The sequence below is a fragment of the Drosophila persimilis genome, unplaced genomic scaffold (genome assembly GCF_003286085.1).
Source record: "Drosophila persimilis strain 14011-0111.01,24,50 unplaced genomic scaffold, DperRS2 tig00000520-arrow-pilon, whole genome shotgun sequence".
Classification (NCBI taxonomy): Eukaryota; Metazoa; Arthropoda; class Insecta; order Diptera; family Drosophilidae; genus Drosophila; species Drosophila persimilis.
This window is the reverse complement of record NW_020825317.1, coordinates 3,667,459-3,692,942: the sequence shown is the minus strand read 5'-3', so window position 1 is coordinate 3,692,942 and position 25,484 is coordinate 3,667,459. Positions and strand designations below refer to the sequence as shown.

General features: G+C 43.1%; 2 protein-coding genes across 4 annotated transcripts in view; one reads left to right on the top strand and one right to left on the bottom strand.

Moving 5' to 3' along the window:
• Window positions 1–742: 742 nt before the first annotated feature.
• Window positions 743–2,189, top strand: LOC6596722 (galactosylgalactosylxylosylprotein 3-beta-glucuronosyltransferase I). Its single transcript, XM_002022009.2, has 2 exons — window positions 743–1,091; window positions 1,159–2,189. Exons 1-2 carry the CDS (start codon window positions 862–864, stop codon window positions 1,868–1,870), a joined length of 942 nt encoding a protein of 313 aa, XP_002022045.2. The 5' UTR covers window positions 743–861; the 3' UTR covers window positions 1,871–2,189.
• A 1,020-nt stretch (window positions 2,190–3,209) lies between these two features.
• LOC6596811 (fasciclin-2) overlaps window positions 3,210–25,484 on the bottom strand; it is an 81,943-nt gene continuing 59,668 nt past the window's right edge. For 2 of the 3 annotated variants that reach the window (XM_026990207.1, XM_026990208.1), the window contains 6 exons: window positions 23,563–23,726; window positions 15,412–15,536; window positions 13,865–15,355; window positions 13,620–13,803; window positions 7,355–7,556; window positions 3,210–4,746 (listed from right to left, as the gene is read on the bottom strand). In XM_026990207.1, the coding sequence (XP_026846008.1) occupies window positions 4,623–4,746; window positions 7,355–7,556; window positions 13,620–13,803; window positions 13,865–15,355; window positions 15,412–15,536; window positions 23,563–23,726 (2,290 nt within the window). In that variant the 3' untranslated portion in view covers window positions 3,210–4,622. Of the gene's footprint in view, window positions 4,747–7,354; window positions 7,557–9,992; window positions 10,571–13,619; window positions 13,804–13,864; window positions 15,356–15,411; window positions 15,537–23,562; window positions 23,727–25,484 lie in introns of those variants that run through there. The other variant, XM_026990209.1, reaches the window with a different exon arrangement.

Below are 25,484 nucleotides of genomic sequence, written 5' to 3'. Positions count from 1 at the left end.
AACTAATGTACAAATTAGTCAGTCTCTGTTTTAAAGGTATTTCAACGATATTTTTGCAATTAGTGGTCTTCTTCGGAGATCAAGAATAGGCATCGGGATCGAGATACATACATATATGTATATATATACAAGATACTAATCATAAGCATGAATATGTCTAAAACATATCAATCTGAGAAAAGTTCTTTATTAATTAAGTTGTAAAACAGCTTGGAAAAAGTTACCTTCATATTAAATGTTCGAAATAAGGTATATAAATGCGTAAACTCCGGTTGACAAGCACAGGTCCTCAAATACCAGCAACATGTAAGAAATGACGAGACATTCTATACTCACTTACGTTGCCACTTTTTTTTTCGTTTAACTTTGTTGTTTAAACCTTGTTTTCGACACAATGCAATAAATGAAAGATTTTAAAACAAGCCAGTCAAGTAGAAAATTGATTCACTAATCGGATTAAATTATGTGGACAGGGCTGAGGGCTTCACCTAGCTAGTAATATTAAACCGAATATCAAAATCGAGAAATATGGATTCTGATCATGGCCAGAGAACGATTAACCCATTATCGTGGGTATTAAAATACTCTCCATGAAAATGATGCAATATGAAGTTCAGTTCAGATGACAAATATAGTGGGGTTTTTGTAGATAAAGAGTAAGGATAAGATGGATGTGAAAGAAGATATTGCAAACAGTATTATTTTCTGCGGTTTAACTCAAGTTGTTCGCATATCTAAATAGAGGGGGCTTAAGTGGGCTAAGCTTGTTTTTTCAATACATAATTGGCGACCAAAAAGCGGCTCCATCCGAATTTACCCAAAAACCTGAGAAACTGAGAGTTTGAGAGGCAGCTGCCCGAAATGGCTTACGCCAGCATGTCGGAGGCGCGCATTCGTCCACGCCAAGTGCTGGTGCTCATCATAGTCTTCCTTATCGTGCTCAAGCTGGTCCACCACAATGGAAAGCACACCTGCCAGGGCCCAGAGTACCTGCAGGCCATGTACGCGCAGCAAGAGGCGGGCACATTGCCCCACATCTACGCCATAACGCCGACGTATGCGCGGCCAGCCCAAAAAGCGGAGTTGACCAGGTGAGCGTGGTCCCAAGAGGCCGAAAACTGCATTTCTAGCCTCTAACCACTGCCGATCTCCGTACAGACTGTCGCACCTGTTCATGCTGCTGCCAAACCTGCACTGGATCATTGTGGAGGATTCTAACAGTACCACGCCGCTGGTGCGCAGTCTGCTGCAGCGGGCGGGGCTTGAGAAGCGCTCCACGCAACTGAACATCAAGACGCCGCCCGAGTTCAAGCTGCAGGGTAAGGATCCCAACTGGATTAAGCCACGCGGAGTAGAGCAGCGCAACATGGCCTTAGCTTGGCTGCGCACCCACGTGGATGTAGATCGACATGCTATTGTATTCTTCATGGATGATGACAACTCCTATTCCACGGAGCTTTTCGCCGAGATGACTAAGATCAAGCCAGGCCACGTCGGCGTCTGGCCCGTTGGGCTGGTGGGAGGTCTCATGGTGGAACGGCCCATACTCAACGAGGACAAAACTCAGGTGGTGGGCTTCAACGCTGCATGGCAACCGAAGCGCCCCTTCCCCATCGACATGGCCGCTTTCGCCATCAGCATGGATCTATTCATTAAGAACCCGCAGGCCGTCTTCTCTTACGAGGTGCAGCGCGGCTACCAGGAGAGCGAAATCCTGCGACACCTCACCACGAGACAACAGCTCCAGCCGCTCGCCAACTCCTGTCGGGACGTGCTCGTCTGGCACACGCGCACCGAGAAGACGAAGCTCACCTCTGAGGATGCCCTTCAGCGCCAGGGAAAGCGCTCTGATTCTGGCATGGAGGTCTAGAGAAGATCTTGCCTCCCCGATTCGCCTGTACATACTTGTCACGCAACTGTTCCTCGTCCCATTACTTAATGCCTCAACTTAGTGAATTTACTGAACGTTTTTTTTGCCCAGAATGTATTAACAAGAGCTTTTCTTATCTGTATACTGGCAAGGTATTCCCAACTTTGCTATTGAACATAACATTGCATCAAACTGCAACACAAGCAAATCTGCGGCTACCTTGCTCGTCTGTATAATATTATAGTTGTAAAATGCTCAAATACAATTTGTAACATATGTATCTAAGATTCTGTAACCGTATTATATTCTGTTGTCGATATGTTATGGTATTTCCTTATAAGTATTTTAGAAGCTACAGGAGCTCACAATATACATATGTATACGAGATCAAGTGGCTTTTTCGCATATTTGGTCGGAAGGAAAGACGATAAATGCCGCTGATCGAGTTTCATTTTGTAAACATCAGCACACCAACCGCCAACATATAGTATTTCCGATACAGTTAAAATGAGAATAGGTCTGGTTTGATGGCTGGCTCGTATCGCTATACCTTTGGAATTTCAGATGCCATGCATATAGAATGGGTGGGTAGGCTAGGTGTTTCTGCGCAATACCCAATACTCATAGCTGCCTCTAGCTGAAGGCAAATAAAAGACTTTGATTTGGATTTATAGTACAGTAAATATGATTTATTTTCCCCCGTTTTAGATTTAGTGTACAATTTCTTTCAATTTTGCTTGGTTTGTTTGTTCGGGTTATATAAAAAGCTACACTCTGCTTTTCGCCGAAATGTTCGAGAAATTCGATCCTCTCCGCTCCGCTTCGTTCTTTTCACTTTGCATCATATTGCATATGCTGCACGTTCGGCATAAACTACAATAGTGGCCCATTCATTGAACGTGATCTGATCTGGGCTGGCCGTCGAGCTTGGTCGACTTGGCTGTATGCTTGGCTTGCAGGATTATTATTCGATAGGTTTGTATAATATTCTTGTATATTTATAGGTAAAAAGCTCTGACAAGGCAACATAAGCTACAAAAGCTCTTGGGCAACAAACAGAAGGGGGAGCGATCTCCCCTAAGGGATTGGGTCCTGGGTATTGGGGATTGGCGACATTGGATGCAAATGAAAACGCGCTGTCCATGGAATATACAATACATACATACATTCAGATTGGTGTGTTCGAGTATATAAATACGATTATACTGGGGTATGTACGAGTATGTAGTTTGTTTTTCTGTTTTTCTGTTTTTTTCTTTTGTTTATTTGTAGTTTTGTGTAGAAAAAAAACTTACTTACTGAGTAATTGTAAATACATGTACATATATATTCATAGGCTTTATATATCCATTAGATTAATGCATTTGCAGATCTCTATACTAGAATTTGTTTAGTTTTTACAATACATACGAAAATACTTTCAACATAAAACTGAGCGATTTTTGCATTTTGTTTGATGGAAGTGGGGATGAAAGATGAACGAAAGGTGAACGAACGAACATTCTTGTTTGGCAATCTCATAGTTCTCGTCGTTTCTCTACAACTTAGCATTAATTTAGTTTAGTTTTATTTAGGTTTTTCTTAGCATTTTCTTTGAACTGTCATTTCTCATATTTGTGTGTGTTTTTGTGGGATGCATGTGCAACTTGGAATACGCTTTCCAGTGCGCTGTACTCCCTAACACTGTTTCGTCAAGCAGTGCCAAACAGTTGCGGGCCGTCCTTTTCAAACATTCAAATTTCGTTTAACATCAATGTATATTGAGCATTTTGTTCATCCTTACGCATAGATTATACTTGTGGCTGTGGATTAAGTATAGTATATGAATTACCAATAGGAAACCAAGGAGTCCACATATTAACCAAATATTCAAGTCCTTATTCTTTTTGTTTTGTTTTTGTTTCTTCTAATGTCATGTTCTAGAAAGAAATGCTCGCAAGTCTTTTGTTCAGCGTTTTAAGTACTATGAAATGGTGGCTAGGTAGGATATGTGGGATAGGGTTTTGGGTGCGGGGAGTGGTAGTGGTAGTGGGGAAATGCAAACTTAATGTTACAACTTATTTATGGCATGTTTAAGTTAGTTATACTAAAGAAATTGTTCTTATCCCATGCTTCCGGCTTACTTTCATACATAGATCGTCACTTCTCGCTTTACCTGCTAAATAAATGTAATTTTTCTTTGTTTGTAAGGCATTAATTTAAGATTTCTCTCTTTGCATACACATATATATATCTTAGGCTAGGTTTTCATTATCTTTTTGTTTTGTTTAATTTTGGGTTTTCTTTCTTACTTTTTCTACTGTGTGGCTGGGGATGGGCCAGGGGCTGGGGAGAAACAAAGCAATACAAAATGCAGCGAATACAAATAAATACGAACTAGAAAATGAAGCAACACGGGGACACGTGAATGGGGGTATTGGGATATCCCTGTAATCCCATTGTTTTTTGTCGAGCTTAGAGTGCTATGTGTGTATGTGTATGTGTAGATGTAGATGTGTAGCATTGGATATCGTATTGTATTATAGTAAGACATTTAGTAAGAGTTACGCTGTGTACGAAAGTAAAGTAAAACCAACTCAGTTTTCCAATCAATCAATCAATCAATCATCATCATCGATGTTGTATCGATATTCCCGTTTGTTGTCCCCCAGCTGTGGCTTTGGCTTGTTCTCGTTTTAGACGACATTCATTTATACTCCACTATCGTTTGTGCACGCTGCGAGATGTTCGAGGGCTCTCCTCTTCGGCCCACTTACACCGCCGAGTTTTTGCCAATGATCTCCCCGCTTCGCGAGTGCACGAAACGGCCATCGAACTCGATGGTGGAGTTCTGTTTGATGCTGCCTGTGGGTGTGCGCAGCGGTTCCTTTTCATCTCTATAGAAGAAAAGAGCATTTTTTGATTAGTTTGGATATTAATGTTGTGTGGCTGTTGGATTAAAACGATCCGCCATGCAAAGGTTGTCTGGCTCGCAAGCCATCTACTCGTAAAAGCTGTGTGACTGTACCAAAACAAGCAGTGCACTTACCTTATAGAGCTATATAACTACAGTGGTATATAAAACTATATCAACTATAGAGTGGCGCATGCAGTGCTAATGAGCGAAGATGAATAGATTGATGTGGTCGATAGATATATTAGGTGGATAGATGATAGGTACACTAAGTAGGCAGTTAGGCAGGCAAGAAGGCGAGCACAGGCTCTCAACTCAAAGGAAAGATCAGAAGAAGATTCAGAGGCAGGATGCAAAGATTTATGGAGGAGGTGGTACGTACAATGGCGATGTCATGGGCGAGCCGCCCAGCTTTACTGGCGGCGGCAGTGGCAACGGTGACGGTGGCGGCTCCTTAACAAGCTGTCCACTGCAATAAGGTAGCGGAAAACGCCAACCGTAAAGACTGCTTGGTTAGATGGTAATTTGGTTGGTATTTGGTTTCGGTATTTGGTTGGTTGGTTGTTTGTAGGTTTGGTGGTTTTTGGATTGGTTTTTTAGTTGGATTTATTCGGATTTTTGTGTTGGATGAATGGATTGGAGTAATACATGATGATGTTCATTTAGTAGGAGAAGAGAGAGTACACATACAAATAGTAGATGATCTTAAATGAAATGATAACGATGATGGTTGTGTCGTGTGCGTATGTGTGTGTGTCTGTGTATGTGTATGTGTATGTGTGTTGATCAAAGACAAGTGGCGTTGGCAAATGAACAAACGAGAGGACAGTCTTGAGAAAGCAACTGACTGTACACAAAGAAGTTCCAGCTTGAAGCTCATCGGACATTTGACTACACATTGAATCACGCACAAGTCTTGTACTAAAACGAGGGGGAACGTTGTGAGTTGCTGCGGACACCGCAACTCTACGGTTATACCCGATACTAAGTCAGTATGGCCCTCCTCCGGCAGACGCCGATAATATTTAACGACACGACAAAGAGTGCGTGCGAGAGAGACAGAAAATCAGTCTGAGCGTGACGTCGGGCGCTGCGTAGCCAGTGCAAATTGATTTGCTCCTTTTGGCTATGAAAATGATCTGATCTGATCCAGATTCAGCAACCTGATAGATATGGTTATTATCTATGATTCTGCGTTTTTAGTTTTCTCAAATCTGCAATATTGTGGATGCAACAGATTTTCGTCCTTTGTGGGGGCGGATGGGGGTGGGGCGAAATTCTGAGATATACGTTTTATAGTGACATCTTAAAGGAGTGTGTGTACCAAATTTGGTTACTCTAGCCTTAATAGTCTCTGAGATTTGTGGTTGCCTCAGATTTTCGTCCTTTGCGGGGGCGGAAGGGGGTGTGGCGAAATTTGGACAGGAAACGGTCAAGGTCCGATATCACAGGAGTGTGGATACCAAATTTGGTTGCTCTGGCTTTTATAGGTTCTGAGATCCTTGAACTCATATTTTGCAATTGGCAAAACCGACCATGAAACCTGTGTGTTAGAGTGAGACAGAGCGAGAAAGAGTGAAATTGTTTTCGTGATTCTGGCTGTAATAATTATACGATCTGGTTCAGATTTTGCACTCTAGAAGATATAGTCATCTTCTACGATTCTGCGTTTTTAGTTTTCTCGTATCGTCAAAATTGTGGATGCCACAGATTTTCGCCCTTTGTGGGGGCGGAAGTGGGCGGGGCAAAGTTTTGAAATATTTTTGGAGCAGTGACATATCACAGAAGTCTGGATCCAAAACATCGTTGCTCTAGCTCTTATAGTCTTTGAGCATTAGGCGCTGAAGGGGACGGACAGACGGACAGACGGACGGACGGACAGACGGACAGACGGACAGACAGACATGGCTCAATCGACTCGGCTATTGATGCTGATCAAGAATATATATACTTTATGGGGTCGGAAACGATTCCTTCTGGACGTTACACACATCCACTTTTACCACAAATCTAATATACCCCAATACTCATTTTGAGTATCGGGTATAATTAGCCAACAACTGAGGAGATCTAAGCACTTGTCTGTGTGTAGTGTTTTCTTTGTTTTTTGTGTGGGGATAAGAGTGTATTTTTCTGAACTAAATGATTGGTGAGCGAGTGTGTGGCAAACTGAAAACTTTTGTATATTGCACTAAAAAACTGTATGACAAACGTAAGAGGTGAGCTTTGAATTTTAAATTTAATATTGAATTTTTAATTCGGTGCATTTTTTGGTTTAATTTTTGTGCCTGGTGCCGCACTCTCAGACGGATATCAGGGAATTGCGATTGAACAACAAGGATTTGGGACGCGCATAGACCCAATTGTACTCGAAGTCCGGTCGTTTGCAATTTCGGCTTTTGTTCGAAACGGATAAGATAAAAAACACAACGAAAAAACACAAGAGATTGATTTTAATTCGATTTTCGATTCGGTTTTTCGATTGTTAGTGCAATATTCGTTTCGTTTGTGGGAAGATGGTCTCGAGATCCAAACAAAAGTAGTACTACAAAAGTTGTCGAATATCGTTGATCGCCTTAGCGCTTACTTACCTTCCCAGCTTGGCCTCGTCATCGATCTCCGAGGGCGACCGCTTCGCCTTACGGCACATGGCCGCCATCACCCCCATGTGCACGGTTATGCAGCAGAGTAGGTCCACAATTAAGAGCAGCAGCAAGACACCGCCCACGGCAATGCCCACAATGGCCGCTGAGGAGAGCACCTGGCGTTCGGCCACTTGGATCACATCGATACCTGTTAAGTGTTGCAGTGCGTGGAAGGTGCACAGAGATGCAGGATGCGTTTGGTGGAGGTGAAGGTGGAAGGGATAATTGTACTTGATTAGTAAATTGTCATTTAAATATATGTATGTATGTAGAATAGCATAGGTCGTATATCGCATATATCTAAGTAGGTGGTACAGTACAGTGCACCCTGGCACCGAGAACTATCCTATGGGCAGATCCTCCATTTAAGTCTAGTCTTACACATAAAATGATAATGATCGCGTCTTATATTATTTTTGGCGGTTTTACTTTGGTTTATTTCCTCTGCTTGTTCTAAATTTTTTGGTATATGGTTAATGGTATTTTACATTTTTGTGTGTGTGTATTACTTGTTGGAAACCAAAAGAACGAAATTAGTCGAAACTTTAAAATAAAAATAAATATCGAAATAATAAACTTAATCGCAATGGAACCAAAGGATTAACAACCATACGAAAATCATACGGAAAATTCAAATTTCAGCACCAATTAACATGACATGAAAAGCAATTTCAAACAAAGCAACAAACTTATGGATACGAATTTTCATTTAGGCCCTATTTTTTCATGCAGCCTTCACAAGGAGGAGTTTTGGAGGGTGGGCAGGGGAGGGGCAGGGACTCAGCACAGAAGAATAGAAAAACAGAGACAGGAAAAAGATAGAGAGATAGAGAGAGAGAGAGAGAGTGTGAGAGAGAGAGAGAGAGAGAGAGAGAGAGAGAGAGAGTGAAAGAGCGCGTAAGTGATAGACTGAGATAAGCACAAAAATGAACAATTTTCAAACGAATTTTCAGTGATTTTTTTATTTTTACAATTGCAAAATACAGAAAAATGCCAATATGCAAAGTATACAAGCAGTGTAAAGCAGATTGAAATTATGATTTACAAATCGTTTTCGCTTACGTAATATCTGTATATATGTGTATATTTGTGTGGGTGTACAGGGGGGAACAATATTTGTTTGGTGTATAAAGCATATATGTTATAGTATATGGTTGGTATAACATCAACATTTTTATGCAGAAAATGATAAGCTTGATTCATTTGGTGTGTGTTTGAGAGTGCTGTCACGGTAACAGGGGTTTCGGTTTCAAAAGTAAAATATAGAATATAATTTTAATACAATATAAGAATTATTAAGAATCATTAATAAATTCCGGTTATTGACAGATCGATTTGGTGTGTTTTTGGGTTAATTTCGTGTGCATTGATAGAAATATGATATGTATAGTACATATATAAAAGGTACTATGATGATACTCGTACATATGGCTGGGGTTCTATTTCTGCAGTATTTTACCTTCCAAGCGGTGGGTGGGCTTTCCAAGCGGTGGGGTGGTGGTGTAATTCCCCGTTCCAAGTCATAGTCACACACTGCTTTCTTTTCAAGTATTTCTTTATTTACCCAAAAATGAACTGCTTAATTGTTAGGTATCGTTTCTTATTACACTGCTTACAAAATTCAAGACGCCCTATTCGGACTATGTGCGGGGGAGTGTGTGTCTGGTCTGTGTCCGTGCTTGGAAGCAATGGATAATGCACTGCTTATGCTCCCCGTACTGCTTGTACTGCTTGCAGTTAGCTTAGAACCAACAAAAAAAAAAACACTCGTCTTCTCAGCAACGTTAGGCGGGCTGAATTATTCTCTAGATGTACGTGTATATTGTATGTATATAGTATATAGTATAACTAGATATTGTAAAGATATAAGTTGCATTTTTTCTTTTCTTTTTTTTTTCTTTTCTTGGGTTTACGATATATTTGGCTAGAAAACATCCATTTTGCTTGCTAAAAAATGTTTTGCTTGTATACAGGAATATCTGTCCCTATAAATTGAACTGCGTCCTAGTTGGGTTCTTCACTATTATTTAAGTACTATTATGCTCGTATTATAGATTATTCATTTTCATGAACGAATTAACCGAGAGGCTTTTGCTTTGTTTTTCATAATTCAATTACACCATGTGATAAAAATTCGTAGTGGAGCACAAGCCCGAGTCCTAGCAGTGTGCACTGCTTAAACGATGTTTTAACTTAGTTACTTATTGTCCCCTCTTAACGGTTAACGCATACGCTCAAAAAACAAACAGAACATAAGCTGCTTGCAAATGCTTCGAAGCGGAAAAGCTTTTGGCTAAATGTAATTTCTTTTTCAATAAATTGTACTCGTATGCATTTAATAATTGGTTAATTTTTGCTTTGTTTTTGGTTGTAGAATTTCACTAAAATGTTGTCTACTTTATGTACTAATTTCGTACGCTTGGCAGTGTTGTAAAATTCACATGGAACTAAGCGGAACGGGTTTTTGGAATCGTAGTCGTAGTTTTAATCGGAAGAATTGTGGACTCATACATAAATATACTCGTACATACAGGTATTTCTGTGGTACATACTAACTAAATAACAACAAATCAACAGTGACTTAGTGATTAAAACAAAGTCTCTAGCGGTTAGACATCGGTTATAGTAGGATGTATACAAGAAGTACATCATCTTCATTATCAATACCGTTAATCGGTATTATGTATTCATATGATTCGATTTTGGCATTCCGTTTCATTGACTATTATTTCATTATTTTTGTTTTTGTTTTTGTACAGGTAATGGAATGGTGACCGTTGGTGACCCCACCATAGGTGATATTTTTCTTCATATTGATCATATTTTCTACTTGAGCACATTCAACATATAGTATGTATTTATTTCCGCATTTTCATGATATTTTAGTATATTTTGTTTAGTTGATAAATGTTATCTTTTCTTTTCTTCGGCTTATTATTTACACAATGGAGACGACACAAACATCTGGGAAAGACAGAGAGAAGGGGTCTTTTCGTTGAAGATTCCTCCGTGCACTGGTTTCTGATTGGTGGCTGTTCGCTTAAGCAGTCGTCGTCGGCAGCAGTAGCAAAAGCGCGCAAGCAGTGGAAAGCAGTAGAACCAGCGGTGGGGCAGCAACAGCAACAGCTTGTCCGCCTTTTTGCTTGCGGGGATGTGGATTGTCTAGATGAGAGTTTCGAGGTTTTCGTGGGTTTTTTCGGTTCGGGTTTGTTCAGTATTTCGAGGTATTTTGTTTCATTTTACAGGTTTTGTTTTGCGGGTTTTTAGCACCCACACAGCATAAAAGAGAGAAAAAACAAAGAAGAAAAAGTGGTAGAAGAAAAAAAGGAAGAAAAGGAAACACACAAAAAGAACATTTTTGTTGTTGGTTGGTCTTTTCTTTTTGAACATTACATTTTCGTTGTTATTTTTTATAGGCATTGTTTTAGTTTGATTTTAGTTTTTTGGTTACTTTTGGGTTATTGGGGCGACGATGACGACGAATGTGTGGTGGTGGGTGTGTGGGTTAGTCCGATGTGTTCCAGAAATCTCTAGAGACCACGACCAGAGTTTGTGGCTGATGTTAGTGCTCCTGAAATCTCGAGGATTCCAATTCAATTGAAATTTCGACAGCTAGGTTAAGGGCTGACCCACAGGTGGTTTCATTCTGCTGAATGAAGGCAGTTCCGTGAAATTCAAGCTATCCAGAAATTTGTAGACGCTCCATGATGAAATTTTAAATTGAAAAGGCTTTAAGAGTTTCACTTTTTAATAGCTTATCATGGGATTAATTACTCGTGCTATTTGTAGTCGTACGGTTTCAGCTTATAGATTAGAGGGGGGAGATTTCAGGAACACCCACAATTACACTTTGTTCTAGTGCTTTCGGTTCGAATAGAGGTCGCCAGAACACACCCGGTTTGAGTCTTCTACTATTAAGGATTAGTTGTTTGTTCTTGTTGTTTGTTGTTTGCTAGTTTAGTATGCGAGTGTTTCATGTGTGTGTTTGCTGGCTGTTTGGTTGGTTGTTTGTTTGTCTGGCCGGAGGGTTGGGCATTTTGTTCTTGACGTGTGTTAGTGGTTGTTTGGTTAAGAATATTAGCTATGACTAAGTTGTTACTTAAATGCAGACACTAAATTGGTTGTATTGAGTAAGAGAACATAGTGGGAGGAGGGATCAGATATTGGATGTAGCGGGGAGATAGGTTATAGGGATATAGTAGGACACAAGGTAGCGACAAAAACACACACAAAACACAAAGATACAAAGTGACAAACTAACAAATAGTATATGTACTAAGTAGACGATGATGAAGAAGGAGACAGCAAGACAGTCACAGCGAGAACGAGCGAGTACGAGCGAGCGAGCGAGTGAAAGTGAGACAAATAGAGAGACAACGCAGGCATGTATTTCGATAAGATACGATACGATATACATAACGATAACGATACGATACGATAATAAAAGAGAGAACGAACGAAATGTAGCATTGGCAGTAAATTACAGTTTGTTTGTTGGTTTTTCTTTGTTTTATTCAAGAAACTTTTGTTTTGTCGCTTATAATTGAAAAATTAACTAAAGAAATATAGAAATAGTAGACGCAGCATGTAGAATACACAAAAACACAATTAAAGTTCCAATCAAATGATAAAATTAAGTTAAAATAAAAATAAAATAAAATAAAACTGGTGATTCTAGTGGATCCGAAATCAAAACAAAATATAATAGGGCATAAGATTAAAGACTTTCGTTTACTACATTAATTGCTTTTTTTCTTTTTGTGTTTAAGAGCTAGATAGATGGTTTACATTTAACAGGGTATGTATGTATGTATATTCGTGGGGGTCACACATTATTCAAACAAAAAATATTACAACACACAAAAATATAAAATTATGAATTGATTTTTCACTTTAAAATTTTCTGTTATAAATTTGTTTAATGTTTAGTGTGTTTTTTTCATTCTTTTTTGGTAAATATAATTAAGTAAATACTTAAGAATTGTATTAAAAAAAAAGTATATGGAGAACATAATTAAGAATAATAATATTAAGGTATTTAGTGTTGATTTCGGGCTTGCGCGCATCTCTCATCATTTATTTCTATACAACTTCTGACATTTTGACTGATGCGCGCATGCACGCGCCGTATGAGACATGAATGTGGGGCATTGATGGGGGCTTTGATATTTGATTTGGCTTCTTCCATAATGTTTATCAACTGCGTTGCAGTACTTTTGCTGCTCAGTGTTTCAGTGTTTCAGTGTTTCAGTGTGTGTGTGTGTGTGTGTGTGTTTGTGGGTGGAATGTATAATATTACGGCCTACTGTTTATGGAAGTATTTACGGAGGAGAGTACGCTCTTCGTAGGATGCTCTAACGAAACGAAAGAAAACGAAAGGCGCATGCAAAACAAAAAAGATGTTTCGACAACAAAAGAACAAAGAAGATAGACAGAGAAAGAGAGCGAGAGAGAGTGACAGAGAGCGATGGATGATAAATGATAAACGATAATGCTATAATGATAAGAAACAAGAGACAGGAGACGTTCCTTACGACTGTCAGACTGATTGTGTGAAAGGAAAGCAAAAGATCATGAAACGCAAGTTGAAATAAACACTACAGAAATATCGATGTATGTATGCAAAAGTAATCGATAAACGATAGTTGATAGTAGTTATATCTGGGGGTATATCATATATATATTATATATAGCATATATTTAGAGCAGTAAAAATCGTGTGGTTTGTGTTTTCGATATATATCGATTGTATATATATTGTATATGTATTGGTTTTTTTTTGCTGGGATCTTGTAGATTATTCGAGAGGGCGGTTCTTAACCGATATGTATGCCTGATTCTGGGGCTCAAACAATGGGCCACGCAGTGGATATTTAGTACGCTTGTGTGGCCCACTGTCTCTCCCCTCCCAGTGTGAGTGTTGAGCGTGTCTATCGTGTATCGATCGATCGATTGCAGCGATTTTGCTTTTCTCTTTCGATGATATGAGCTTTTGGGCTTTAGACTAACATTGAGGCTAGGACACTAACTAATGTTACGCTTATGGTGGTGGCCAGCGCAATGATTGTGGTGGTGATTGTTGTCGTGATTGTCGATGTGGAGGCTCTTGTGGTGGTCGTGAACAGTTGTTTGTGTAGCGACCCGACGCCGGAGTTGAACCCGGCCGAATAAAGCAACGTGCCGAGATTATTGTTAGCGGAATCAGACTCACCTCGTGTCGTCTTCATGATGATCGATGCCGGCGACGAGTAGCCGATGGCATTGTGCGCCTTCAGCTCGATGCGGTAGTACGTGTTGCCATTGAGGTCAGTCATCTCATACGATGTGGTCTCGACAACGTTCACCGTATTGCAGCTGTTCTCCAGCTCGGTCCAAGCTCCACTGATCTTCATGCCCTGCAAAAATAGATGATCAGTCAGTGGATGATGCTCTAGATAGAGTGCCATATCCTCTTACCGGACAGTACTTGATCTGGTAGCGATCGATCGGCTCCCCATTGTCGGCGGGCACTCCCCAGCGCAGCTCAAAGTGATCCGAGTAGGGCGAGACGACGACGGGCTCCTCCTTGTCGTGCTGGACGGGATTGTGCAGGGGCTTGGGTTCCTCAGGTGCTGAGCGACGGGGCGTGGACTGCTTCTGGTTGACGCCCCAGTTGCCGAGACCCACCTGGTTCCTGGCCGCGAAACGGAAGCTGTACTCGGTCTGGGGACGCAGACCCTCGACAATGTACGGGGAATCGGGGGACCAGCTGCGGTTGTATGCCGTGGACCAGTCGGGATTGAGGGCCTCCTTGTACTGCACGCTGAAGGCCAGGATGGGCAGACCCAGTTCGGTGGGGGGGCCACGGATGTCAAAGGTTATGGTGGTGGCCGTCAACTGGCGCGGCACTGCCGCCGATACGAACTCCGGCACGCGGGCCTCCTTCAGCTGCATGTCGTGCTCGGCGGTGCCGTGAATATTGGTCGCAATGCACTTGTAGGCGGAGTAGTACTGTCGGGTCACGGGATGGACGATAAGGTCGCTGCGGGGTCCGGTGCCTACGATCTTGAGGTTCGTGTCGTACAGCTCCTTGATCTTGCGGCCATTCCAGTGCCATTCGATGGTGGCGTTCGGGATGCCCATGGCCAGGCAGCTGAGGTTCGCCTTGCGCTGGTCCCACGTGAACACCGGCGGCAGGTCCTTCATCTGGCTAAAGTCCGGCCCAAACTCTACCGTGATGTGTCCCGTCTTATAGGCATCGGCGCCCTTGTTCCTTGCAATGCACTGATACAGGCCGTCGTCCGTCCTCTCCGCGTTGGCGATGCGCAAGGTGCCAGAGCTCTCGCCGCGATCCTCGTCAAAGTATCGCTCCAAAACAATCCGCTCATCGTCGACCTGAACGCCGGGCGAGTACTCCTCCTGGGTGCCCCAACGGCGGAAGGTAATGGCCGGTGCGGGACGTCCCTTGGCCCGACAGGTAATGGCAATCTCCTTGGTCCTGCCGCCAGTCACGTTGTACAGCTCGTAGATGGCAGGGCGCACCAGCACATTCAGCTTGGTCTTCTGATCCACAACGCCAGCCTTGTTCTTGGCCAGACAGGTGTAGGTTCCGTAGTCGTCCTCCCGCACCGAATTGATTGTGACCAGGCCCGTCTGTGGGTTGACTTGGAAGCGATCGGCGGTGGCAACATTTAGCTGTGTGGCATCCCGGATCCAGCTGATCTCGGGCACTGGCTTCCCGGTCGCTGTGCAATTGGCAGCAAAGGGTTTTCCCTCGATGGCCTCCAGGGTTGGCGGCAGGTGGACAATTACCGGCTGGATGAAGACCTCCACGCGAATGGTACGCTCCAACAGCTCTCCCGTATCGATGACAGCCGCCCGGCACGTGTAGATACCCTCGTCCGTCTCCTGAACATCATGGATGAGCAGGCCATGGGTCTGCACCACATATTTGTCGCCAGTGCGGATCTGCAAAGGATCAAAGGATTAGTTATGATGTGGAAGTGGCTCTCCCTTTTACTTACCGGATCTCCGTTGCGTAGCCAGTCAATAGTCGGATTGGGATCAGCCTTCACCTCGCACATGACCACGTAATCTTGGCCCAATGTCGGATACTGATTTTCTGGGGCATTTGTCCAGGTAATGGCAACTGCAAAGAGGAATGAAAGGGGGGAACACTCGTTAGATCTTGAAGCAGAAGGAGAGACACAACGAGGCGTTCACGTACAAATTCCTGTGGAAAAGGTGTGCAAAAATTGTTTGATTTTCCCGACATTTACACAGCCAAAGAGCACACAGAGAGCTAACCATTCGACATAACGTGAGTCTTGGGACTAGGAAATACCCCCTAAATCTTCATGGGAAAGCAACAACAAACAAAGGATGAATGGTTTTTGTAACTATTCTCCTGCTTACAAAAATTACAGGCTATGCCACGAGTAAAGTTTATGATTTTAGCATTCGTAATGATTGTTCAAGCAATCAATCGATGATAAAACAATTAATAAGTGTACACTGTACATACATAGATGTATATCATTTATGTGGCTTTATCTATTGGTTCTTTTGGTCCTTAGAAGCACTTGTCGTTAAAGGTACGTGGTTTTCGTTTAAGGTTTATGTAGAGACTTGCTGTAATAATGGTCCCTTGCGTTTGCTTTTTATGTGTTAAGAGTAGCTGTCGTTTGACGTGTTTGTTTTTAGAATCTCTAATTAGAATCCGTAAAGTGTTATGTCTGCCACTGGTTCGGCTGGGAAGTTGGTTATTCAAACATTGACGTGAAGCCTTCTAGGCTAGACTGGTCCAGATTGTGGAACTCCCACTGGAGTGGCGATCCCACTCCCCTTTGGCCAGTTCCACCTACTAGCTCTAGCTCTGGTCCAATGTCAGGGTCTGCATTCATCAGTGCAAAATTGATTCCTGCTTTGAGTTCTTCCCGCATCAATCCAAAATGGTGCGGTCTCCGTCGCGGTCAGCGACGGCACTCGTTGCGAGAGAAGTGATAAAGTGATAGTAGAAGGACGTTTTCATTTGAGAGCGTTCGGTCCGATTCACGGCAAGAACTGGTTCCGATTAGTTCCTGTACATCTTCTACGATCCAGTCCGGTACCAGCCTTTCTGAGGTCTAACGTTTTCCGACACTCAGAGAGCTTCTTAGAGTCCCTCAAGATTAAGAGGTATGGAAAGTGCAAACAACCCAATCGGAGGATGTGGAGGAATTGGAGGTGACTGTACGTGGCGTATACGTAATATAATTCTAAACAAACTGTCAGGCACATAAAAGCAATCCAAGCGGCGTCCAGCGCCAAAGCCAAGACATGTGCGCGACAAATCCTCAAGCAGCAAAGCCACGCACGCCCGTTCCACTGCTGGCTGTAAGGGTCAGTAGTCTCGCCTCTAACGAGCTGCTGCTGGTCGACAAAGACTCGGACTTGGACAGGGACTTGTACTTGTGCTTGTACTTGCACTCAGACTTGGCATCGGTTTGTGATTCCTGGGGTCCTGCCAATAAATCTAAACTGCAGTAGCAGCAGTAGCAGCAGCAGCAGTAGCAGCAGCGAGAGATGACTTGGAAATTGAAAATGGGAGGAAAAACGAGCAAAAAGAAAAAGAAGGAATTGCAAAAAGCTGAAATTCCTAAATCAAATACTCGCCATACAATCCAAAGCACAAACACAAATAGTAGTAGACGCCACACAGCAGTGAGGCAGAGGCAGAGGCAGAAGCTGAGGCAGCAGTAGGGGGATGGGGAAGGGGGAGGTGGAGCGTCCAGAGTCGAGTCGGAGTTGGGGCGTGAAGCGGAAGATTTTTCTGGGGCCAAGAGCTGTTTAGTTTAATGCGGAGAAAAAAATAATCAGAGAGGGGCTCGGCGCGTCAACCTCAAAGGCAAAGCAGCACAATGTAAAAAGTACAGATGTACAGCTTCACAGGTACAGTTGTTTTCAAAGGCTGAGACAGATGAGAGTGAGTCCAGGGCCAAAAATGGGTCGCTGTTGCATTGGAATATAATTTTGCATTCAAAGCGGAAATTGTGGAAGTCCTTCTTCGTTTTCCACAGCCATCGCTTTCTGCTGTCCCTGTCCGGGCCCTTCGATTTCCAACACGTGTATGGTCCCCAAATATTTACAGTTTATTTATAAATCAGTGTAATAACAAGCCATCTCAATCTCTCTGCTCTGCCCTGTCTGTTTGTCTGTTTGTCTGTCCGTCTGTCTCTCTTTCTGGCACACTCTCTCTGTCTGCTGACTGTCAAGCACAAACATGCACAGACATGCACAGCGACATGCACGGACATGCACCCTTGGATGTCCGGCATTCAGTTTGGCCAGAGAAGGAGATAGAAAACGAGGGGGAACGTTGTGAGTTGCTGCGGACACCGCAACTCTAAGGTTATACCCGATACTAAGTCAGTATGGCTCTCCTCCGGCAGACGCCGCTAATATTTAACGACACGACAAAGAGTGCGTGCGAGAGAGACAGAAAATCAGTCTGAGCGTGACGTCGGGCGCTGCGTAGCCACTGCAAATTGATTTGTTCCTTTTGGCTATAAAAATGATCTGATCTGATCCAGATTCAGTAATCTAATAGATATGGTCATTATCTATGATTCTGCGTTTTTAGTTTTCTCAAATCTGCAATATTGTGGATGCAACAGATTTTCGTCCTTTGTGGGGGCGGATGGGGGTGGGGCGAAATTCTGAGATATACGTTTTATAGTGACATCTTAAAGGAGTGTGTGCACCAAATTTGGTTACTCTAGCCTTAATAGTCTCTGAGATTTGTGGTTGCCTCAGATTTTCGTCCTTTGTGATTGCGGAAGGGGGTGTGGCGAAATTTGGACAGGAAACGGTCAAGGTCCGATATCACAGGAGTGTGGATACCAAATTTGGTTGCTCTGGCTTTTATAGGTTCTGAGATCCTTGAACTCATATTTTGCAATTGGCAAAACCGACCATGAAACCTGTGTGTTAGAGTGAGACAGAGCGAGAAAGAGTGAAATTGTTTTCGTGATTCTGGCTGTAATAATTATACGATCTAGTTCAGATTTTGCACTCTAGAAGATATAGTCATCTTCTACGATTCTGCGTTTTTAGTTTTCTCGTATCGTCGAAATTGTGGATGCCACAGATTTTCGCCCTTTGTGGGGGCGGAAGTGGGCGGGGCAAAGTTTTGAAATATTTTTGGAGCAGTGACATATCACAGAAGTCTGGATCCAAAACATCGTTGCTCTAGCTCTTATAGTCTTTGAGCATTAGGCGCTGAAGGGGACGGACAGACGGACAGACGGACGGACGGACAGACGGACAGACAGACAGGGCTTAATCGACTCGGCTATTGATGCTGATCAAGAATATATATACTTTATAGGGTCGGAAACGATTCCTTCTGGACGTTACACACATCCACTTTTACCACAAATCTAATATACCCCAATACTCATTTTGAGTATCGGGTATAAAAAGCCAAAGCAGAAGCCAAAATAACGGAAAGTTGTGTTAAAAACATTTTCTATTTGCAATTTTTTATTGGCAGTGTCTGGGTCTACACAGCTCCTTATCCCTCACGGCATCCTTATCCCAGACAACTGCTTACAGAAAGAACAGCAGCAGCAACAACAGCAGCAGCAGGAGCGTATACTCGTCCTCGTATTCGTACTTGCAGAATAAATAACCAGAAGGAAGGAGCAAGCGCTGGTGAGCTGATACTTTGGATACCCTTGCTGGTGCATCGCAAAGATCTACTACCCAACTGAACGTGTGACTGAAGTGGGAGAAAAGTAGGAGAAAGACATGTAGCAATATAGCGGAAAATAGTGTCTAGCGTCATACTGCAGTTTACATCGGTTATAGAATAGGTACATATCTAAAGATTCATGCCAAGGAGAGGGCTATATATAGCGAGATATACATATGTATATAAATATATAAAGTGTCGCGCGTCATGCGGCAGCACTCCTTGGTTTAGTCAGAAATGCGCGCCAAAGAGAGTTTCTTCGAAAGAAGTTTCCTTGACGAATGCATAGATGTCCAGTAGACCCCAATAGAATTTCTCTTCCTGCATTCGTTATACCCTCTTCGAAAGAGGCTAACCAAAACTTTCTGCTGCTGTCACTTCACTTCTCTCCTTCTCGTTGTGTTCTTTACAGCTTCTCTCTTTTCCCTGCCTGCCGCATGCCTGCTGCACGATGCCGCCGCCTGCCGCATTGTCGTAGCGTGTGAGATTTTGTTGCTCAAACACTTTTCGCTGGTTCTGGCGTTCCACACACACACCCGCGCATATCCCCACCAGGAGTAGGAGAAAAGATGGACTAGTTTACGATTTCATTATTAGTTTGAACAAGGACACAAGCAAAAGCAGGAGGGCAGGAGAGCAGAGTCAGAGTTAGAGCTGGGTTCCTGGTGGCAGGATGGTCCCAAAGATGCCGTCGCGGCCACGGTCAAACATCAGACATCACAACATATTGAAAAAGTTGCAGCAGCAGCAACTTATTACAACAAAATACTACAGAAAAGAGAACAGTGCAACAGTGCAACAGAGTTGTGATGGTTGGGAAGAGGAGCTTTAGATTTGTGGCACTTAAAGATGACAGACGACAGCAGAACTAAGGCCTAAATATAGCTCTCTTCTACCAATTGTCGAATGATTGAAGCGCTTAAAGACTCATACAAATCATGACAACAAACATATTCTTTATATCAAATTAATCACGGAACATACTGCAATGCAACAGAGCCAAAAAACTATATGTACACAAACTCCTGAATAAACATCGGCCAGTAGGAAGGAAAGACACTTCAGAGTCGACATATAATTGAGATATACAGCAGGATGGACAGGAGGAAAATGCTGCACATTGTGCCAGCCATTTGTGCATTGAGGCATCCTTCGGTAGGTCCTAGAAGCACACAAAACTTTCTTCTTAATGTCTGCAATCAAGATGATTAGTGGCAATTACATTGACCGGTAATGCCAATACAATGCAATGGCCAAAGGATGCCGGCAATTATCGGTTTCGAGTATCGAAAGAGGTGTATAAATATTTAATTAATGCCTTGTCCGTACACACACTCTCTCTCTCTCTCTCTCTTTCTCTCTCTTTCTCTCTCTGAAATGCTCCTCTAATGCGCCTTGTTTGCCTTCACAAAAGGAATGCTAGTCAAGTGTCTGCAAGAATGGAATCTGAAGGCGCTACTGTTTCTGGTGTGCGTCTGCCTCTGGCGGAAGTTCTGTGCGTTTCGAAAAATATGCGTTTATGAAAAGCATAAATATTGAAATATTAAGCTGTGACTGTGCCACAAACAATGATATGTAAATATACCACTGCGTCTGTCCCTGGCTCCTATGCATGTTGGCTTTCATAGGAAAAGTAAATCTTGCAATTTGCCTACAGCTTAGCATTCAGCCACCTACGACGAGGAGGAGTACGAGAAGTAGCTCTTCGTGTCGTGTCCCTGGCTGCTTATTTGCTTAACTAAATGCAACTTCTGAGTTGTCAACACAATGCCAGTGTGGCAGTGCGGCAGTGCGGCAGTGGCAGTGGCAGTGGCAGTGGTTTTGGGGCTCCCTCTGATTCTGATTCCTCTTCATGTACTCGTATCTGGTGTTGATAACTAACTGCTGTTGGGTTTTGTATTTGAAAGCTGGTCCAGTCGGTTGCACGTTGCACGTTGAACGTTCAACGTTCAACGTTGAGCGTCGAAGGGTAGGACAGGAGACAGCAGGGGCTGATGGCTGGGGCTTACCACAGGCTTAACATGGAATATTCCAGCTCGGAAGTAGCAGCTCTTTAAAATGTGAACGACAGACGACACTACACTCAAAACACAAGGCGCACACACGCCTTGACCAAAAACAATTAAAAGTATGCAAAAACGGACCACTACTCATTGATTAAGACTTTAGTTATGGCTAGGGCACTGTACCACGGCTTGTTGCTGGCATTTTCCAACATTGGAACTGATCAAAACTAACAGACTAACAACTATTCTTCGACCAAGCCTTATGGTCGCCATAGACAGGGGCTGTACCAAGGCATTTCCTGGCCTTTTTCAACATTTCAAATTATCACATACCACCCATATCCTTCCTTTGACAACAGTAGATCAAACAGAATGACCCACACTGGTTGTGCAGTCGTTAGCATTCGTTAACCAACACTGATAGCAACCATAATAGCAGACTGGAACTGTACCATGGGCCCCGAAAGCTGATTCAAGCTATGGGAACGGATTTCGGAGCTTTTACAAATTTTACAGCGCTACCTGCACACCTCATTCTCTTGGGCTATACCACGTATTGTGTGCCTTGGCATTTGTCAACACTGGTGTCAATGGTGCCCACAGATATACCCCGTCATTCAACCAGAGGACAAACCCAAAATCAAACAAAAGGCCGTACTCGACTGCGACATCGAAGTGGAGAGTGTGAAGAGGGGAGATTGGGAAAAGTGTGGAAAGGAGGATGGTGGCAGGAATGGAGTGCCCATATCAGGCACAAATTGTTACGAAGCAAAATATTTGATTTCATTTCAAGCGCAGCAACAACCTGGTACTGGTCCGCAGCTCAATGTGAGGTTTGCCAGGAAATAACAGGACAGGACGTGGGGTTCGGCAGAGGCAGAGGCAGCGGCAGCAGTTCCTCACATATCACGAACAGACAAAGTGGTTCCACAGGAGCGGGGAGCCGTGGTTTGTACCGTGTGCAATGAGAACGAACTTTAAATTGCTTAGAAAAATCAATCTCGTAAAAGTTTTTCGAGCTGGAGCGCGCACGGTAGAGCACGGCAGTGCCGCCGTTTATGTGCACTCGACTATCCATTCCGTTCTTCCCAAAAGGGGGATTCTATGGCTCGCTCTGGAAGAAGGTGTGTGCGTGTCGTGTCCTGCTTATGGGGAGACGTGTTGTTGCCTTCTTTTCTGGGTGTGTGTGTGTGTGCGTGTGTCTGTGAGGATGGCTGCTCGATTGCTTTGTGCTGGACGCATCCATTTTGTTTTATACATGTCTGTTGCACTCCTCTCCCTCTCTTCTATCTTGTAATGAAATCCAAGCGAAACTGTAATTTCTTACTGCTGGCAATGCCGCAATTGCTCCGCACTGCACTGCACTGGACTGCACACTGTACTTCAAAGTGGCTGCTCTAGCTGGAACCGTGTGCTGGGGACACAAATTGCTAACAAGATAAATGAATCGTGTGGCAGGCACTGAGGAGGAATCACGTTGAACGGCGATTACTCTCAGTTCCAGTAACCAGGCGGGTTCGCCAATCAAAATGGTGACAAGTCAAGCATGACAACAGCCAGTAGCAAAGTAATGACAAAGTTCTTTCACGCCGGGGACTACTAAGCGCCGTTCTTCAATCAGATATTAGCGGAGGTCAAGGAAAAGTATTTGCTACTTTATTAAACGTTTCCATTGGGCGATCACAGATTATAATATATTAAAATAGATGTCCCTTATTGGTGTGTATAGAAATACTATTACATGTGTCATGCGGCAGTGCACATCGGTCGGGTTCTACCTGGGATCCTGGGGTTCTCGATGGCAGCAGACAGTTTTTCGTTTTGATCCAGTATCCAGATAAATGCTGTCATTTACAGTCAGCTACGAGTTGCTACGATCAGTGTTGGTCAGAGATTTCGTCACATTATTCTTCAAAGATTCTGCTCTTGAAATCTTCCTCTAAACTGTACTTATTCTGACAGACTCTGCTGCTCTTTGTTCTCTGTTCCAGTGTTGAGAAATGCAAGGAGCATTTCATGGTACAGTCCCGTTCCATAGCTGCGATCAGTGCTTGACAGAGAAAGCTATGCTCTTTTTCTTTTAAGACTCTTCCTCACACTACTGTACTTCCCCTGACAGCCTCAGGCTGCTCATTGATTGAAATTGAAAATTACATTTGACTGAAGTACAGTACCGCCCTACAGTACAGTACAGTACCACCATTCAAAATACTTACCATTAAAACGGAACAGCAACAAAAAAACACAAAGGACAATAACACTCATAGTAATGATAATGATAACGATAACGATAATGATAATGATAATGAGAAAGCGAATGCGAATCATCATTATCGTTTGCTTGAGAGAAGAGAGGTATTCCGTGTGGAAGGGAGAAAAGAAGAAGGAAGGAAAGCGAAGAGAAGAGAACAGAAGAGAAGAGAAGAAGGACTCACCATAAGTTGTAATTGTGACGCTCGTCTCGAGAATTTCTGTATTTGCATAGGACGCAGTGCAGTAGTACTTGCCGCCCATCTCCACCGTCAGCGAGGAAATCATCAAAGCGAGGCTCTCGCCGGGCAGCGTCTCCGTGTACATCGGTGGCTGGTTCCGTCCCGTTCTGTGGATAGGTGGATGGGGGAGAAACGGATGAGCTTTTTTTTGGGGATCTTACATTTCAGAGTGTATTAGTAACAGAACAATATGCACTTTAAATGGTAGAAGAGCACGAGTATAAGTATATGCTTAAGGTGGGGGGAACAAAATTATTATTTTTATGCACAATGATTATAACGATTGCTGTGTGGCTGTGGGGCTGTGGGGCTGGATGACTGCGTGTTAGTTCTCCTTTCTTCTCAATTTGCATGCCTTTTCCCCACACAAATGTGCTACGCATTTTTTCCATTTCCCGTTACCCGTTCCACGTTTCCCTTTTTCGCCATACGAATGTAAATATGTATATTTTCTCGCATTTTCCACCAAATTTGCCAGCTAAATGGGAAAATTCCGTTGGCTTTTCATTGTGTTTGTGTGTGTGTGTGTGAGTGTGTGTGTGTGTGTATGCCGCAAGCATGAGGTCACCGGCACTCGGGGACTCGTGGCTTTTCGCTCTGCTTTTCTGTGTGTGTGCATGGCACGGAACTCCTTTGTTGCAAGCATCAGGCAATAGTATAATCCAAGTAATTGGGTGATTCTGGTTTTTTCAGTCTATGCATTTCTATTATTCCGAATTCAATTATATTTCTCTTTTAATGGCATAACCGCTTCCCAACTGTTCCGATACCGCTTAACGATTATTGTTTCGAATCTATCCAAAAATCAAAGGAAAGTTATCGACCGGGTCTATGATCCTGTTGGAGCTTTCGCTCCTGACAGCTTTACAAGCATGTCGGAAATCCTTTTCATAGCCGATTCTGCGAGTTAAATTTTGATGGCTTTATAAAACTGGAAACTTTGCCAGGACTGCTGGCCATGTGGAAAATTTCACGCCTCTGCCTTTCATTTCCATGCGATTTGTGCACGAATTTGTGTACAGTAAATCGCACAAAGCCAACAAATTATGGCAGAAACGAACATGGAGCATGGAGCATGGAACATGGAACATGGAACGAACCCCCGACTCTCTCGAACTGCTCTTGGTGCCTGCCCATTGAGCAGCTCACGTACTAATTAATTAAAAAAGTTTCCATGGGGCTCCCCCGAAACTAAATATGCATAGAGGAAGAGTAGAAAGGCAGAGGGAGAGGGAGCCGTTATTATTATGATTATTATGAGAGTGGGCAAAACAAAAACGAGAACTGAAACGGAAACGGAAATGAACGCAACGATAGCAAATGTACACAGCAGCAGCAGCAGCAGCAGAAATAAGAAGTAGAAGGAATAGGAAGGCTAGGCATTGAAATGGACGATACCCTTGGAGAAACAAAATTTTGCAGATGATAAAGTTATCCCCAAACAGCCCTAATCGCGGATAGAATAACAGAAGAATCACCACAGAAGAGGCGCCTTATGCAGTGGCGCCCATCGCTGTAGAAAGATCTTCCATTAGAGGTCCATGCTTTTGCAGCTAAAGAAGCGATCTTAGCGATCGACCATTGTTGAACAGGCATCGTATGCCGTAGTCCTAAGGATCGATACTAATCGAGACTGGTGGCTGCCTGGGTTTAAATGTGTTTTGTGTTATGCGGAAGCGCCCATCGGTCATTGTTTGGAAACCTCTGGAGGTGGCAGTGCATTGCAATGTGATCATAAATAATTCCTGCTTGAGTCCTTCATCCAGGGTATGAAAAAGACAGAAGGATTCGGCCTCCAGATGAAGCAGAGATTTCGAAAATAACTTTCCGACTTGAGAGGGGTACAGGCGGCAGAATGCAGAAGG